The sequence below is a fragment of the Chlorocebus sabaeus genome, chromosome 24 (assembly GCF_047675955.1).
Source record: "Chlorocebus sabaeus isolate Y175 chromosome 24, mChlSab1.0.hap1, whole genome shotgun sequence".
Classification (NCBI taxonomy): domain Eukaryota; kingdom Metazoa; phylum Chordata; class Mammalia; order Primates; family Cercopithecidae; genus Chlorocebus; species Chlorocebus sabaeus.
Window position 1 is genome coordinate 34,728,597 of NC_132927.1, and position 18,867 is coordinate 34,747,463.

At 38.2% G+C, this 18,867-nt stretch overlaps 1 protein-coding gene across 4 annotated transcripts in view; it reads left to right on the forward strand.

Moving 5' to 3' along the window:
- Positions 1–18,867, forward strand: part of ARID4A (AT-rich interaction domain 4A) — a 75,621-nt gene that overhangs the window by 13,347 nt on the left and 43,407 nt on the right. For 3 of the 4 annotated variants that reach the window (XM_007986808.3, XM_007986810.3, XM_007986809.3), the window contains exons 6-10: positions 7,589–7,668; positions 7,758–7,852; positions 12,284–12,416; positions 16,710–16,789; positions 18,599–18,675. In XM_007986808.3, the coding sequence (XP_007984999.3) occupies positions 7,589–7,668; positions 7,758–7,852; positions 12,284–12,416; positions 16,710–16,789; positions 18,599–18,675 (465 nt within the window). Of the gene's footprint in view, positions 1–7,588; positions 7,669–7,757; positions 7,853–12,283; positions 12,417–12,452; positions 13,044–16,709; positions 16,790–18,598; positions 18,676–18,867 lie in introns of those variants that run through there. The other variant, XM_073011026.1, reaches the window with a different exon arrangement.

Below are 18,867 nucleotides of genomic sequence, written 5' to 3' on the forward strand. Positions count from 1 at the left end.
TCTTACCCCATATACAAAAATTAACTCTTAAGCGTATCAAAGACTTAAGACCTGAAATTGTCAAACCACTAGAAGAAAACATAGAGGAAAAGGTTTTATGACATTGGCCTGGGCATTGACTTTTTTTTTTTTTTTTTTTAATGACCCCAAAAGCAAAATTAGACAACTGGGATTACATCAAACTAAATAGCTTCTACGCAGCAAAAGAAACAATGAAGAGAGTGAAGAGACAACCTTCGGAATTTGAAAAAATACTTGCAAACTATGTATTTGATAAGGGGTTCATATCCAAAATTTATAAGGAACTTAAACAACTCGATAGCAAGAAAACAACCCGATTTAGAAAATTGGCGAAGGGCTGGGTGTGGTGGCTCACTGAACGCCTGTAATCCCAGCACTTTGGGAGGCCGAGACAGGTGGATCACTTGAGGTCAGGAGTTCGAGACCAGCATGGCCAACATGGTGAAACTCCATCTCTACTAGAATTAGCTGGGCATAGTGGCTCATACCTGTAATCCCAGCTACTTGGGAGACTGAGGCAGGAGAATCATTTGAACCTGGGAGGTGGAGCTTGCGGTGAGCCGAGATGGCACCACTGCTCTCCAGCCTGTGTGACAGAGCAAGACTCCATCTCAAAAAAAATAATATTAATAATATGTATTTATGTTATGCAACATGTTTTGAAATATGTATACATTGTGGAATGGCTAAGCAAGCTAATTAACAGGTGGATCACTTCACAGGCTTATTTTTTGTGTGTGGTGAGAACACTCAAAATATACTCTCTTAGCAATTTTCAAGTACGCAATACATTGTTATTGGCTAAAACCACCATGTTGTACAATGGAGCTCTTGAACTTATTCCTTCTAACTGAAATTTTGTATCATTTAACCAACGTTTACCCAATCCCTCACCCCCACCTCCCCAACCAAGCTGCCCCCACCCCTGATAACCAACATTCTACTCTCTAATAAGAGTTTGACTTTTTAAGTGAGATCATATGGTATTTGTCCTCCTGTGCCTGGCTCATTTCACTTGGCATAATGTCCCCCAGGTTCAACCATGTTGTTAAAAATGTCACGATTTCCTTCTTTTTAAAAGCTGAATAGTATTTCATTATGTATATATGTTATATCACATTTTCTTTATACATTCATCTGCTCATAGAGACTTAAATTGATCCAATATCTTGGCTATTGTGAATAGTGCTGCAATAAACATGGAAGTACACATACATCTCTGACATACTAGTTTCATTTTTTGGTTATATACCCAGGAATGGGATTGCTGGATCATATGGTAGTTCTATTTTTAGTTTTTTGAGGAACTTCTATGCTATTTTCCATGATGGCTTTACTAATTTACTTTCCCACCAATGGTGGGCAAGGATTCCCTTTTCTCCATATCCTTGCCATTGCCTGTAACCTTTTATCTTCTTGATAATAGCCATTCTAGCAGGTGTGAGGTGAAATGTCTTTGTAGTTTGTATTTGCATTTCCCTGATGATTATTACTGATGTTGAACACTTCTTCACATACCTCTGGGCCATTGGTATGTCTGCTTTTGAGAAATGTCTATTCAGGTCCTTTGCCCATTATTTTTATTTATTTATTTTAGATGAGAGTCTTGCTCTGTCCCCCAGGCTGGAGTGCAGTGGCATGATCTTGGCTCACTGCAACCTCCACCTCTAGGGTTCAAGTAATTTACTCCATTATGTGAAGAATTCTATAATTTTGTTAATCATAACTGCTGTACCCTGATATAACAATAATGATACTTAATTTTCCAAAGACAGAATTCATTACTTCCTTCTCTGACTTCATTTTATACGTCTGTTTCATGCCTATTATGTCTTTTGATACCCCCTTAACTAAAATGTAGCTCATCAGTTAACTTTCTGATTCTCAGTTTCTTTATCTATAAAAGGAGGATAGTGGTTCCTACTTTGCAGAGGCTGTTGTGAGCATTAGGACATGGTAAAAGCTTAATAAGTGATAGCCAATTATATTTTAGATAAAATTAATTTACTGTTATTATTTTACCATCTTTCAGTATCAGTGCTGTGATAACAGGGAAATGAGTCTTTTGTATTTAGTAGTTGATCAGATCCTTTCATTTGAATTCTAGCTGATTAGGGTTAGGATTTGTGTGTTTGTTTGCATTGGCATTATTTTGTCTATTGTGTTTAGTATGGTTGGTGTTACTGTGAAATTCTCAGCTTTGTCATTTTCCTCTTAATAGATTTTAATATTTTAATCCCTATTAGGATTCTCTAGAGAGCCAGTAAGATATAGATAGATGATAGATAGATAGATTGATATGAGAGGGGATTTCTTAGAGGTCCCAACCTTTTTAGCACCAGGGACCGGTTTCGTGAAATACAGTTTTTCCATGGATGGGAGTGCTGGGGGATGGTTTCAGGATGAAACTTTTCCACTTTAGATCATCAGGCATTAGCGTCTCATAAGGAATGCACAACCTATTGGTGGATCCCTTGCTGGTGCAGTTCACAAGGGTTTGCATTCCTATGAGATTCTAATGCTGCTGCTGATCTGACAGGAGGTGGAGCTCAGGTGGTAATGCTTGCTTGCGCACCACTCACCTGCTGTGCGGTCCGGTTACCAACAGGCCATGGTCTGGTATGGGTTTGTGGCCTGGGGGTCGCATACTCCAGTATTAGAGAAATTTGCTCATGATATTATGAAGGCTGAGAATGACCATGACAGGCTCTCTGTAAGCTGGAGACCTGAGATGCCAATAGCTAGGCTCCATCCAAATCAGAAAGCCTTAGAACCAGGGAAGCTGAGGATATAATTCTCAATCCCAGGCCAAAGCCTTGAGAATCTGAGGGACTGCTGGTGTAAGGTGCAGAGTCCCAAAGCCAAAGAGCTTGGAGTTCTGATGTCCAAGGGCAGGAGGAGAAGAGTATCCCAGCTCCAGGAGAGAGGAAATCCCTTTCTCTCATTTTTTGTTCTGTCTGGGCCCCCGGCCAATTGGATGGTACTTGCCCACATTGAGAGTGAATCTTCCCACTTGGTTCACTGACACACGTGCCAGTTTCCTCTGGCACACCCAGAAGTAATTGCTTTACCACTTCTCTAGGTATTCTTAATTCAGTCAAGTTCACATCTAAAATTAACTGTCAAAATACCTAACATAATAACCGGGATACCACTTTTGGTTATATGTGTGTTCTGCTAGACTCAATGAACAATCTATTCAAAAGCCATTTTTGGCAAATGTAAGACATTTCATAGAATTATTAAATCCTTGTAGTCTAACTTTTTTTCATCTTAGCATGCTGTAGAAGACAACTAAAAAGAAGCTAGACTTGCTGTATACAACATTAATTATTTCACTCTTACAAAAATGATACTCTTCAGTGCCTACAAATGTTGTGTTCTTTTAGATGATAATTCTGACATGCAAGTTAAAAGAGGAAGGTTATTTTAGATAGAGCTTCTTCATGGTTTTGATAATCAGGGATGTCATGATTAATAAGTTCATAATGTTGGTTTTATAAAAAATATAGGAATATAGAAACAGGGTCTCGCTTTGTTGTCCAGGCTGGACTGCAGTGGCAATCATAGCTCCCTGCATTCCTGAACTCTTGGAATCAAGTGATCTCAGCCACTCGAGTAGTTAGAACTGCAGACACATGCCACCACACCCAGCTGATTTTTAATTTTTTTTTATGTAAAGATGGAGTCTCACTGTGTTAGCCAGGCTGGTCTCCAACTCCTGGACTCAAGGGATTCTCCTGCCTTGACCTCCCAAAGCACCAGGATTATAAGTGTGAGCCATCACACCCCCCTATTGTTGAGTTTTCTGTTTGTCTTTCAGAAAATCTTGAAAAATTACATTATTTAACAAATTTATAAAGTACTCAAAAACATGTATTTGTATAATTTTGTGAATTAAAAAAATCTTAGTCTAGGTGCAGTGAGTGGCTCATACCTGTAATCCCAGCACTTTGGAAGGCCAAGGTGGGCGGAACACTTGAGGCCAGGAGTTCGAGACCTCGGTCAACATGGTGAAACCCTGTCTTTGCTAAAAATCCAGAAGTTAGCCGGGCCTGGTGATGTGCACCTGTAATCCAAGCTACTTGGGAGGCTGAGGCACGAGAATCACTTGAACCTGGGAGGTGGAGGTTACGGTGAGCCAAGATCATGCCACTACACTCCAGCCTGGGCAACAGAGTGAGACTCTGTCTCTAAATAAATAAATAAATCTTACACTATTTCTTTTTGTTCACTTAAAGTTGGGAGGGTTCCTATGTAAAACTGTAAAATAGTTGTTTGTATCATAATCCCCTTTTGAGAAATCCCTTTTTAAATTTTTTTTAAAAAATATTTCTTTCCATGATAAGGTGTATTTAAGTGAAATGAATTTTTCCTTCCAAAAATCTGATTTTATTTCAAAGTGATTATTGAAATTTTTAAATTGTTGAAATACAGAAATTGCTGAAAAATTTTGTTTGAAATGCTGAAATTGTTCAAATTTTTCATCAGAACATTTTGGTTTAGGGCTGCCATTGATTAATGATAAAACGCTATGGAAAATATTTTGTTATATAAATTTGAAGTGTTGGTCTTACATTCACATTTTCCTTCTTCATACCTCCATTGAAATGTGTGTGGGTCTGGTATCTTCATCTTTGGTATTGTAGGCATTAGAAAAGTTGAAAATCTTTCAGGTTTTATTCTTTTTGAAATCTTATACTTATAGATACTAACAAGAATTATATTGTTTGGTTTGTGATAATTTCATGATTTAAAAATTTTAAGAGAACAGTGGTTAATTTGTTAGACTTGACACTATATGAATCATAATTTTTATATCAAATATTTAGCACCCTATTACTCAAGTGCAGATCAGTGATGTAATCATTGGAGGATGTTGTGTTTTAACTTGTCATTGTGCCTGCAGCTAGTCATTAATTTCTGGATCATTGTGTATAGCACAGCCGCTTTTTTAGAATCGTGGTTCTTTGAGTATGTGCTTCAGGAGTTTTTAATTTTTTTCACATTGTCTCCTGCATGTAAGAGAATCTAAGTAGGTATCTGTAGTCTAAGAGGGAGAACTGATTGAAGTAGATAAATATTTAACATGTTGAAAGCTTTTATATAATTTTCTTTTAAAAAACTTATTCATCAAAGGTAATTGTAGGATTTGAAGGCAAAGTGCTAATAAAACAACCTTTTAAGAAAGTAATTCAGGATTATAATTTCATAGGTAACCAATGAAAAGATTCTAAGATACCAAATGAATGTAATGTAGAATTTCTTTTTATTAGCACTAACTTATTTTGTTAGAATGGAAAAGTATCTAGAATTGCGAAATTTAGTACTAAATCTTAATAATTGTTTTTGGGTACATATATATGCTTTCTTCTTGAATGAATATGGATGTTAAGTATTTGAAGTAAAGATTATATCTTATTTCTTCATAACCTGGGGCAATGAGTTACCTTCTGAGAGCATATTCTTAACTTTATAAATGTTGGATGCTAAAATCAGAATACAGTCACAAAAGTTAAACCTATACAATTATCAAAATAATATATTGTTAGTGATTAGGAGACTATGAGGGATAAATTATAAAATTCCTTATCCCATTTCCTTGAAATGTTTAAACATAGTCAAGTAGTATGATTGTTTTGTGTTTGTTTTTTAGATGAAGTTTTGCTCTTGTTATCCAGGCTGGAGTGCAATGGCGCGATCTAGGCTCACTGCAACGGCTGCCTGCCGGGTTCAAGCGATTCTCCTGCCTCAGCCTCCGGAGTAGCTGAGATTACAGACGCGTGCCACTACACCCGGCAAATTTTGAATTTTTAATAGAGACAGGGTTTCTCCATGTTGGTCAGGCAGGTCTCCAACTCCCGACCTCAGGTGGTCCGCCCGCCTCCGCCTCCTGAAGTGCTGAGATTACAGGCGTGAGTCACCATGCCCGGCCAAGTAGTGTGATTTTAAAAAATATGTAGTAAAGGCCTGGCGCGGTGGCTCACGCCTCTAATCCCAGCACTTTGGGAGGCTGAGGCCGGTGGATCACAAGGTCGGGAGATCAAGACTATCCTGGCCAACACGGTGAAACCCGGTCTCTACTAAAAATACAAAAATGTTAGCCAGGCATGGTGCCTGGCGCCTATAGTCCCAGCTACTCAGGAGGCTGAGGCAGGAGAATGGCGTGAACCCGGGAGGCGGAGCTTGCAGTGAGCTGAGATCACATCGCTGCACTCCCACCTGGGCGACACAGTGAGACTCTGGCTCAAAAAAAAAAAAAAAGGTAGTAAAAGTAAAATATTTGAGAAAGCTTCTATGTAATTATGATTTTTTTTTTAAGTTTCTTTCTTACTTTCTTTCTTTCTTTTTTGAGACAGAGTCTTGCTCTGTCGCCCAGGCTGGAGTGCAGTGGCGCGATCTCCGCTCATTGCAAGCTCTGCCTCCTGGGTTCATGCCATTCTCCTGCCTCAGCCTCCCGAGTAGCTGGGCCTACAGGCGCCCGCCACCACACCAGGCTAATTTTTTGTATTTTTAGTAGAGACGAGGTTTCACCGTCTTAGCCAGGATGGTCTCCATCTCCTGACCTGGTGATCTGCCCACCTCAGCCTCCCAAAGTGCTGGGATTACAGGCGTGAGCCACCGCACCTGGTCTAAAGTTTCTTTTTAAAAAAACCTTTATATTTGTATGGTTTTATTTTTTTGGGGACAGAATCTGGTTTTGCTGTCACCCAGTGGCATAATCATGGCTCACTAACCGTGGTTGAGCCTTGGTTTCTCCCTGCTCAAGCAATAGTTCCACCATGTCCTCTCCAGTAGCTGTGACCACAGGTCCCATGGTGAGCCACCATGCCTGCACTAAAAACTTTATCTTTCTGTTTCCTTACTTCAACCTTTATTGCTAAACTACTCAGCTGGGTACAGTGGCTGATGCCTGTAATCTGAGCACTTTCGGAGGCCTAGGCGGGAGGATCATTTGAGGCCAGGAGTTTGAGACCAACCTGGGTAAAATAGCAAAATCCTTTTTTTTTTTTAATTTTTTAAACTACTTATATCCTTTTCTAACAAAAGGAAGAACTTGTATCTTATGACTTTAGAATTTGGCAGCCAGTACATGTGTAGTAGGTTATCATGCAAATAAATAGAAGCAGTAGAATAATTCAGTAGCAATACCAGGAGTCAGTTTCTGAAAGTTAGGGGTACACTAATATGAAACTTTTGTGGAAAAATCCATACTTTTTTTAAAATCAGGTTTTTGTTCTTTCTCCTAGAATTACAGTTAATTTAATATTTATGCTTTGACTAGGTTGCTAATGAGTTAAGAAGGTGGTTCTGTAGTGATAGTTCTATCAAAAAAGCCGATGGAGATACTTAAGCAGTTGTGGGCAGCCATTTAACCTGTGTTTTTGGTATCTATAGAATGAAAAATATGGCATGGTATGCTCATTGTAAAGGTTTTGAAAAATGACTAAAATAATGGTTCTTACAAATATTAAGCTCTGATTAATAGCAATAATAGCACTCTGTGCTTTTAAGTTTTTATTTCATTAGTGTGCATAAATTCTCTGATATCTTGTGCTTGTTATAGTGTTTGATGATGGTGACGAGCGAACATTGAGACGTACCTCGCTTTGTCTGAAAGGAGAGAGACATTTTGCAGAGAGTGAGGTAGGGTGACGTGGATGGACTATTTGGATTGAACTACAGGTACTGATCTAGAGGTAAAACGTGATTTAATTAATCTGTTTCTTATACAGACACTTGACCAGCTTCCATTAACAAATCCAGAGCATTTTGGAACTCCAGTAATTGCAAAGAAGACAAACAGGGGAAGGAGGTCTTCTCTTCCTGTGTGAGTTTTTTCATATATGGTATCATTTTAATTACAATAATTAGAACATTAAACAAGTGATTTTCTTAGGATGGCTAAATTCATTTGGGTAAGCTTTCCATAGCATATTGTATCCTTATGTTAGACATTTTATGCTGAGTGGACCTTGTTCTTGATTATTCCCATTATTTGCCAGAAATGATAACAACTCTTATTTTAAAAAGATTATTTTTAAGTTACTTTGCCAAAGTTTTTTTTGTTTTGTTTTGGATTTTGTTTTTTGAGATGGAGTCTCGCTCTGTCGCCCAGGCTGGAGTGTAGTGGTGCAATCTCGGCTCACTGCGGCCTTGGCTAACTGCAACCTCTGCCTCCCGAGTTCAAGCAAGTCTCCTGCCTCAGCCTCCTGAGCAGCAGGGACTACAGGCACATGCCACCACACCCAGCCACTTTTTTTTTATTTTTTTTATTTTTAGTAGAGACAGGGTTTCACTGTAATGGCCAGGCTGGTCTCGAACTCCTGACCTCGTCATCCACCTGCTTCAGCCTCCGAAAGTGCTGGGATTACAGGCATGAGCCACCACGCCCAGCCTGAGCCACTGCACCTGGCCCAAAATTTTTAACTGATATGATGATTTTTCTATTTTGAGTGAGTATATGTTTTTTATCTTTTACTTCAAAAACATTTCAAACTTAAAGATTGCAAGAATAATACACGAATGTCTGTGTGAATGTCTATATACTTTTTTTTTCCCGTTTTTTTTTTTTTTTTTTGTGAGACGGAGTTTCACTGTGCCACCAAGGCTGGAGTGCAGTGGCACGATCTTGGCTCACTGCAACCTTTGCCTCCCAGGTTCAAGTGATTCTCCTGCCTCGGTCTCCTTAGTAGTTGGGATTACAGATGCACCACCACGCCTGGCTAGTTTTTGTATTTTTAGTAGAGACGGGGTTTCACTATGTCGGCCAAATGGGTTTCAAACTCCTGACCTCAAGTGATTCGCCCTCCTTGGCCTCCCAAAGTGCTGGCTGGGATTATAGGTGTGAGCCACTGCGCCTGGCCTAATGTCTATGTACGCTTTATCTAGATTTACTAGTTCTTAACATTTTTCACACATTTGCTTTATGATTCCTTCTCTCTATATATACAAATTTTTTTCTTTTCATTTTTTTTTTGAGATGGAGTCTCACTTTGTCGCCAGGCTGGAGTGCAGTGGCGCAATCTCAGCTTATTGCAGCCTCTGCCTCCCGGGTTCAAGTGATTCTCCTGCCTCAACCTTCCGAGTAGCTGGAACTACAGGTGCGTGCCACCACGCCCAGCTAATTTTTGTATTTTTAGTAGAGCCAGGGTTTCACCTGTTGGCCAGGATGATTTTGATCTCTTGACTTCATGATCCACCTGTCTCGGCCTCCCAAAGTGTTGGGCCACTCCCAGCCTATACTAATTATTTTTATATTTTGTAATAATAATTATATTTTGCTGAACTATTTGAGAGGAAGTGGCAAGCATCATGATCCTTTATCATTAAATATTTAAGAACAAGGAGATGCTTTTACATAACCAAAGTATGAATACCAAATTTAGAAAATTTAACATTGATGGACTACTGTCATATGGTTAATATTTCAAACTTTGCCAGTTATTCCAATAAAAGCCTTTATAGCATCCCCCAGTTCCCCTGATTCTGGGATCCAATTCAAGATCATGCATTGCATTTAGTTTATATGGTTCTTGAGTCTCCTTTAATCTGAAAAAATTGTGCAGCCTTTTTTTTCCCCATGACATTGACATTTTTGAAGAATACATGACAATAGTCTTGTAATCTATTCCCTTCTATACGTTTGTCAGATTGTTTTCTCATTGTTAGATTCAGGTTATACATTATACTCCATAAGTGATGTTGTGTCCTGAAGGAAAGCCCAGCAATAAGTATTATCAGTTTGTCCCATATCTGGTGATACTACCTTTGATCACCTGGTTAGGGTGGTATCTGCCAAATTTCTCAACTTCAGAATTACTATAGTTACCATTTTTCCCCTTTGTAACTTGTAAATCTGCGTGGAGATACTTTGAGACTACTTAAATATTCTATTCTCTGTCAAACTTCCATTTACAAGTTTTATCTACTAATAATTCTTGCCTGAATCAGTTAGTACTATTATGATAGCAAAATGCTGATTTTTCTAATTTTTCATTCTTGCTACATTTTTTAGTTACCATTTAGCTATAATGAAATTCTTTTCCTAATGCTATGGATTCTAATTTTACTTAATGGGTTATAATTCAGGTTGTTCCAGATTTAGCCAAGGGAGCCTTTCCAGGATGGCTTCTGTGTTCTTTTGATAAGGCCTCACCATTTCTTGAGCACTTTTTCACCTTCTGGCATGACAAGGTATCCTAGGCTCATGTTAATTTTTTTCTGCGCCAACCCTGGAATTGGCCATTTCTACAAGGGTCCCTCATTTATTTTAGTGGGAAATGAGATTTAGAAACCAAGATCCCAGTATTAGATATGTACTCACTGCTCCTGGGGAGTATATAATGAGTATTTTTAAAGGCAAAGTCAAATAACACCTAAGCTGCAAACCAGAAAGTAATAAAAGACCTCTGAGGACCCTAAATGGAAATCCCAACTCAGCCATATACTAGATATATCACTTCGGGAAAATTACGTAACCTCTTTATAGTTAACTGCATTTATGTATATTAACTCAAATCTTCACAAAACCTGCAAGATATTCTCAATTTATAGCTGAGGAAAATGGGAATGGTAATGGCTTGCTGGTTTTTGTATTAGATAATGTATACAATTTTCTTTGTTGTTGTTGTTGTTTTTGTTTTTTGTTTTTTTGAGACGGAGTCTCACTTTGTCACCCAGACTGGAGCGTAGTGATGTGATCTCAGCTCTTTGCAACCTCTGCCTCCCAGGTTCAAGTGATTCTCGTGCCTCAGCTTCCCGAGTAGCCAGGACTACAGGTGTGTGATACCACACCTGGCTAATTTTTGTATTTTAGTAGAGATGGGGTTTTATCATATTCGCCAGGCTGGTCTCCAACTCCTGACCTCAAGGGATCCACCTGCTTTGGCCTCCCAAAGTGCTGGGATTACAGGCATGATCCACTGCACCCAGCCGATAATGTATATAAATTTATTAGTGTGTAATAAGTACTCAGGACATGATATATATTTAATAATTCAATACCCAATATTTTATTTATGAACTACCTCCGTAGACTTCTACTGAAAACTCCCTTATACTTATTTTATAATTTTAACAAGTTGAGTTATCAGGTTTCTCAGAGTGCAGCCGATTGGAAGGTGTGTCAAAAGGAAATATAGGAAAAATTAGCAGATGCAGTCAATAAAGAAAACTGTGGAGTCTCACAGCTGAAAAGTCTGAGAAGAAAAGAAGGACTAAAACCATAAAAATATAATGAACTAAGTGGTTTTGAGCCATTTAAGAATTAATAAGAGTTAATAGCTCTGTGTACTTTAGTAAACTCCAACATTATCAATATATTGCAGGATGTCTTCAAGAAGATGTCAAATTCAATATACATTCATTAGGAGCTCTAATGGGGAATAGTTATTTTTATTTTAAAAGTGTAGGCTTGGCTGGGCATGGTGCCTCACACCTGTAGTTCCAGCACTTTGAGAGGCCGAGGTGGGTGGATCATGAGGTCAGGAGTTCAAGACCAGCCTGGCCAACATGGTGAAACCCTGTCTCTTCTAAAAATACAAAAATTAGCTAGGTGTGGTGGCACATGCCTATAATCCCAGCTACTCGGGAGGCTGAGGCAGGAGAATTGCTTGAACCCCGGGAGGCAGAGGTTGCAGTAAGCTGAGATAGTACCACTGTACTCCAGCCTGGGTGACAAAGCGAGACTCCATTTCCAAATATACACACACACACACACACACACGTATGTACATATATATACACACATACATATACACACACATGTATATAAATATGTATGCTTAAAATTTGTTGACACTTAAGGGTAAACTTTAGTTACCCAGATAAGTTACCTTAAGTAAACCCTTATGGGTGTTTTCACAGCCAGATATTTTCGTAGCCAGTTAGAAAATTAAAGTTATGTTATCTGGCATAAAAATAGAAAGGCAATCTTAAAAAAAAAAAAAAGTATTTGGCATAATAAGTATTTAATGGTGTTGTAATTAGGTTTTTCTGTCCCAGCTGGTGTTGGCATGAGAGCCTAAGCCTAAGCACTCATTGATCTAGTGAACTGGACTCAGAGTTACCATAGACAGCTCAGGACTACATACTTCTGTGAGGCTAAGGAAGGACCCATGTCTTCAATTATAATAAGAATGAAGAGGCTACTACTTCAGGGTAATCCATTAGGAATTGAATTGACTATATTTAATTCACAATACTCTGTATCAAATAATTATTTGTGTTAGGATAATGATCAAGTTATTCTAACTTTTAGTACCGAAGATGAAAAGGAAGAAGAAAGTAGTGAAGAGGAAGATGAAGACAAGCGCCGTCTCAATGATGAATTACTAGGAAAAGTTGTAAGTGTGGTGTCTGCAACTGAGAGGACTGAGTGGTACCCTGCTTTGGTAGGTAAAGTTTCTTTGCAAGTTAATCAGCCATCTAAATATTTGTTTAAAATGGATTTTTAAAGAGCATTTAAAATATTTTGAAAATATTAAACAAATTTGGACTTTATTGGAGATTTTTTAAATTGAATAATCATAGTCAGGTCCAGAATACTTCACTGTCTTCTTTGGTTATTCTTTTTTAAATTCTATATAGCCTTTTATTTAGCTCTTTTGTATTTCTTCCCTCATAATATGTCCAATGGCTTTTTACTGTATTCCCATTACCATGGGTTCCCTTAACTTGATTCTTGAATTCTTTCTTTTCTATTAATTCAGACTAATTTTCCAGCACTAACTTTTATAGAGAAATATTTTTTTCTTTCTGTTGAGACAGGGTCTCACTCTGTTGCCAATGCTGGAGTGCAGTGATGTGAGCACAGCTCACTGCAGCTTCAGCCTCTTAGGCTCAGGCATTCCTCCTGTTTCAGCCTCCCAAGCAGCTACAACTACAGGCATGCGCCTCCACACCTGGCTATTTTTTATTTTTTGTAGAGATGTAGCCTCCCGATGTTTCCCAGGCCAGTCTCAAACTCCTGGGCTCAAGCAGTCTTCTCACTTTGGCCTCCCAAGGGGCTGGAATTACAGGTATGAGCCAGTATGCCTGGCTGAGAAATATTTTTAAAATATAAATTTAGTCATGATTGTCCCATTCTCAGAAATAGAAAACCTTCAGTGTGTCTGCCTAGTTGATCAGTTTTGCATTTTTTTAAATGGATGTTTGAGGCCATCCCTGGCTCTCAGTTTATTTCCTATTTTTAGTATAAACTATACTCAAGTTGTTTAACTGCCCCATATGTAGGATACATCACTCCTCTAAGCCTTTATCCCTGCCTTAAATTAATTAGCATTTACTGAGGCTCTACGGTGAGTTCAGCTTTGTTCAAAGTTCTTTAGAAGAGGCTTAAATGTATTGCCTTCAAGAAGCTTACTGTAGACATGTAAGAGATTACATAGTTATTAAAGATTGTATAGTAAATAAAAAAAATTTGGTACAGAATGGAGTAAGAAAGGATGTATGGAAAGGAGGGATTCACCTACATTTTAAGGAAGATTTTAGAAATGACAACTTTTAGGTGGGTTGGTAGAGAAAGCTAATTTTTGCTTACCCAGAGAAGGAGTAAGAAGAAGAGATACACAAGAGAATTATTTTGGAGAGGAGTAAAAAATAATTGGAAATTAATGTCTTTTTTCTTCTCTTCCTACTCCTTTACTTCTTCCTCCACTTCCTCATCCCCTCTTAAATATCTCTTAAAGTTCAACTCAAGTCCTACCTTCTTTGCAGGGTCTCTCTTAAATACTCTTCTTTTGTTTTGTTTTTGAGAGAGGGTCTTTGTCGCCCAGACTGGAGTGCAGTGGTGTGATCACAGCTCACTGCAGCCTTCACCTCCCTGGGCTCAGGTGATCCTCCCACCTCAGCCTGCTGAGTAGCTTGGGACCACAGGTGTACGTCAGCACACCTGGTTAATTTTTGTATTTTTTTGTGGAGACGTGGTTTCGCCATGTTGTCCAGGCTGGTCTCGAACTCCTGGGCTCAAACGATGACCTTGGCCTTCCGAGGTGCTGGAATCAACAGGTGTGAGCCACTGCGCCTGGCCCTAAATACTCTTAACATAAGTATGCCCCTTTGAATTTTGGTATCACTTATCTCTAATAATAATTGTGGCACAAAATGTATCTCAAATTAGATTATAATCCTGTAAAGAGCTGAAAGTTTATTTTTAGGTTTCTGTGTGCATGTAAATATATTACTCAGTTCATAGATAATAGATTTAATTTATATGAGGAAAGTCTGAAAGTCCCTTGAACCTTTCAGTTGTATAGAAAAATAAGTAATTTGGAATTTGGATGCAGAATATTCAGATTTTAGGTTTGCCAAGATTTTTTTTTTTTAAATAAATTCTTTTATTTATTCAGATTTATCATTTACCAGGGGATATTGCAAATAAAAAATGAGTAGGACATTATTCTTACATTTGGTGATTTTATGTATAATGTACAGAATAATCCAAGTAACAGTAATATAAAATAGTATATGTTCAATATGAGGACTCCCTGGCCTGAGAAATTACATTTATTTGAGGAAAATACAGAAAGCCTTCACAAAGCAGGTGCTTTTGAGCTGAGCTTTGAAAGATTTAAAGATAGTAGGCAAAGCTTCACTAGAGGAAACAAAAAAATAGGTTAAAAAAAATAGCATGCCTGTAATCCCAGCACTTTGGGAGGCCGAGACAGGCAGATCACAAGGTCAGGAGATCGAGACCATTCTGGCTAACACGGTGAAACCCTGTCTCTACTAAAAACACAAAAAATTAGCTGGGCGTGGTGGCGGGCGCCTGTAGTCCCAGCTACTCAGGAGGCCAAGGCAGGAGAATGATGTGAACCCGGAAGACGGAGCTTGCAGTGAGCCGAGATCATGCCACTGCACTCCAGCCTGGGCAACAGAGCAAGACTCCGTCTCAAAAAAAAAGGAATGGGTTTGTTCACGGAACTATTTGCTCTGGGAATCCATTTTGGCTAAATATTACATGTGAGTCGGAGAATAATAGAAAATATACCTGTGAACATAATTTGATTCTAGGGTGGAAGGGTCTTTAAAAGTTCACCTAAAGAATTTGGGCATAATTCTGCAGAGAATTTTCCAGAAGAGTGATGTTATTTGAGCTACATGTTTAGGAATGTGAATGAAGAATGGCATGTTACTAGAAAGACTGGAGGTGGCAGGAATCTATTTGAAGGCCATTAAATAGTTCATAGGTGAGGTAATTAGACCTTGGATTATGCCTATTCATCCTTTAAAATTTACTTTAAGCTTTTCCTGCCATACCTTTTCCTTGCCCAGGTTAGGCAAAATCTCCCTCCTCAATGTTTTCATATTATTAAGTGCTAGTGGTATCACTGTACTTATCCTCCATTGTGTTCTTTTTGTGCATCTTTTTATGTTTGCCCCTCCAGTACACTGTTAGCTCCTTGAGGGTTGGCACGGCTATATTATTAGTCTAATAATTACCAGCACCTAGCAAACAAACAAAAAATACTTCCATCTGGTGTTAAGACAGCTGATGTGACTGCCAAGAATATTCAATTATCTGGATATACACTGTTCAGTATGATAACCATGAACCATGTGTGGCCATTTAAGTTTAAATGTAACTTAATTAAAATAAAATAGAATTAAAAACTCAGTCTCTCAGTTGCACCAGCCACATTTCAAGTGTTTAGCACCATGTGACTCACTGCCACTGTATAGGGCAGTGCAGATACAGAACATTTCCATCAGTGCACAAAGGTCTGTGAATGGTGCTGGAATGTAGCAGAGAGAGGCTAGCATTAGGGAGAGCATGAGCAGATACATTTAAGCAATTTTTTAAAAATAAGAAGTTCTATAAAGGATACAGAGATTATTTACCAATGATACTGTTAAGATACTATTTTCAGAAGTTAAGAAATTAAAAAGTTCTTTGTTCATGTTTTAACTTGTTTTAATTACTAACGATTGTATATATCTTGGTTAAAAAAGGTAACATAGATTTTTTTTTTTATGACCAGATTTCAAAAAATTCTTATTCAAGTATATTTTTAAAAATTATATGCCAAATTTTCATCACAGATTATACAATTTAGTTTTTGACAATAATTTAGCTTAGAATAAATCCTGATATTTTTAAAGTGCTGGTCACATTTTAATTTATATTTCTTTTCTTTTTGAAATGGGGTCTTACTCTGTCGCCCAGGCTGGAGTGCAGTGTCGTGATCTTGGCTTACTGCAGCGTCCATCTCCTGGGATGAACTGATGTTACCATCCCAGCTTTTTGAGTAGCTGGGACTATAGGCACACACCACCACACCAGGCTAATTTTTGGTATTTTTGGTAGAGACAGTGTCTCACTATGCCACCCAGGCTGGTCTTGAACTCCTGAGCTCAAGCTATCTGTCCACCTTGACCTCCCAAAGTGCTGGGATTACATGCATGAGTCACTAGACCTGGCCCTGTATTTCATTAATTATTCATTTTATAATCTAATGACTATGGATAAAATAAATTTCTAGACAACCAATATGCTAAACAAAATATATAAGGGTATCTTTTTTTGTATGTAATTCCTTAATAATAGGGGCTATTTATAATGAAGCTGTTTTTTGTAAAAGATGATCTATCTGAGAAGTTAGGGGATCCAGAATTGTTCTTTTGAAAAATATTCTTTTTCTGAGCACAGGAAATAGGAATCAATCTGTTCTTATTTTATATTTCAGGTAATATCTCCCAGCTGTAATGATGACATCACAGTGAAAAAGGATCAGTGTTTAGTTCGATCATTTATTGATTCTAAATTGTGAGTAATGAATTCTTTAATGATGTTACATGGGAGGAAAAAATATGGAATTACAATGATAGAGCGCTCCCCCACCAAAACTTTATTTTTAATAGTCTAATCATTCATGAACTGAGAATTTGTTACCTAATACATTTTGACTTTTTGTAATGTAGGGTATTTTTCACTAACACATTTTGTATAAAATCTGTGAACAACATTATGTGAGAACAATATTAAGGTTTTTTTTTAGCAAAGCATGGTATTTATTTTTTTCCTTAATTGTAAAATTCTATATTTTCATCATGTGTAGTATGTGACATTTATTATTAACTCTGAAGCTTATTTTTATTTTTTATTTTTTTTATTTTTTTTTGAGACAGAGTCTCGCTCTGTTGCCCAGGCTGGAGTGCAGTGGCGCGATCTCGGCTCACTGCAAGCTCCATCTCCTGGTTTCATGCCATTCTCATGCCTCTGTCTCCGGAGTTGCTGGGACTACAAGCGCCCGCCACCACGCCTGGCTAATTTTTTGTATTTTCAGTAGAGATGGGGTTTCACCGTGTTAACCAGGATGGTCTCGATCTCCTGACCTTGTGATCTGCCTGTCTCGGCCTCCCAAAGTGCTGGGATTACAAGCGTGAGCCACTTTGCCCGGCCTGAAGCTTATTTTTTAAATCTACATTACAAGGGCAATTATTTTGACTTTTTTCATGATTAAAATCCAGACTTTTGGGCCGGGCGTGGTTGCTGACGCCCAGCCAAGGCGGGCAGATCATGAGCTCAGGAGATCGAGACCATCCTGGCCAACATGGTGAAACCCCGTCTCTACTAAAATATCAAAAATTAGCCGGGTATGGTGGTGCATGCCTGTAGTTCTAGCTACTTGGGAGGCTGAGGCAAGGGAATCACTTGAACCTGGGAGGCAGAGGTTGCAGTGAGCTGAGATCGCACCACTGCACTCCAGCCTGGCAACAGAGCGAGACTCTGTCTCAAAAAAAATAAAATCCAGACTTATAAAAACTTTTTCCTAACCTCATCTCTGCTTTGTGATCAAAAAAGTGAAATTAAAAAAGTTTTTGGCCGGGCGGGGTGGCTCAAGCCTGTAATCCCAGTACTTTGGGAGGCCGAGATGGGTGGATCACGAGGTCAGCAGATCGAGACCATCCTGGCTAACACAGTGAAACCCCGTCTCTACTGAAAATACAAAAAACTAGCCGGGCGTGGTGGCGGGCGCCTGTAGTCCCAGCTACTCGGGAGGCTGAGGCAGGAGAATGGCGTAAACCCGGGAGGCGGAGCTTGCAGTGAGCTGAGATCCGGCCACTGCACTCCAGCCTGGGTGACAGAGCAAGACTTCGTCTCAAAAAAAAAAAAAAAAAATTTTTTTTGAGTTATAGTTCTCTGTGAAAAATTTAATACTATAATATATCTTATAGTGGTAAAAATATTTCAGTATTACTATCTAGTAAATGTGCTTTTTTACTAAAATGAAAAATAAATTTCACAAATATTAAAGTAGACATTGTTGTCTACAAGTGTTGAAAACATCATGCTGATATAAATTACCCCGTACTATCTGTAGGAGGAATGTATAGATTGAAATATTGTGAATGTGAGGCCCTCAATGTACTTTGAGTATATAAAACTTCAGAATTAAGATAACTAGCTTTGCCTGTATTACCTCTTCTTGCCTTTTATTAAGGAGTAAGTTAAAAACATTTTATAGGCAATATTTTGATTTTGAGGTTTTTATTTTTCTATATGTCAACATGTACTATTTAAGTAATAATTTGTATTGAATAATATTTTCCTCCCCTTCTTCTTGATAATTAGTTACTCTATAGCAAGAAAGGACATTAAGGAAGTAGACATTCTCAATCTACCGGAATCTGAGCTCTCCAGTAAACCAGGTAAAATAAGGATGAATTACCCTATTATTTTATGTTGTGGCTCTATATGGAAAATAGCAAATAAAGCACGACTGATACTCTCTGGTGCCACCATTTTAAGTGTTTAGAGTTGATAACCACTCTTACTTGATTTTTTTTTAATATCTAGATATATTTGATGTGTGATTATTAGATAAGTTTAATTTTTCATAT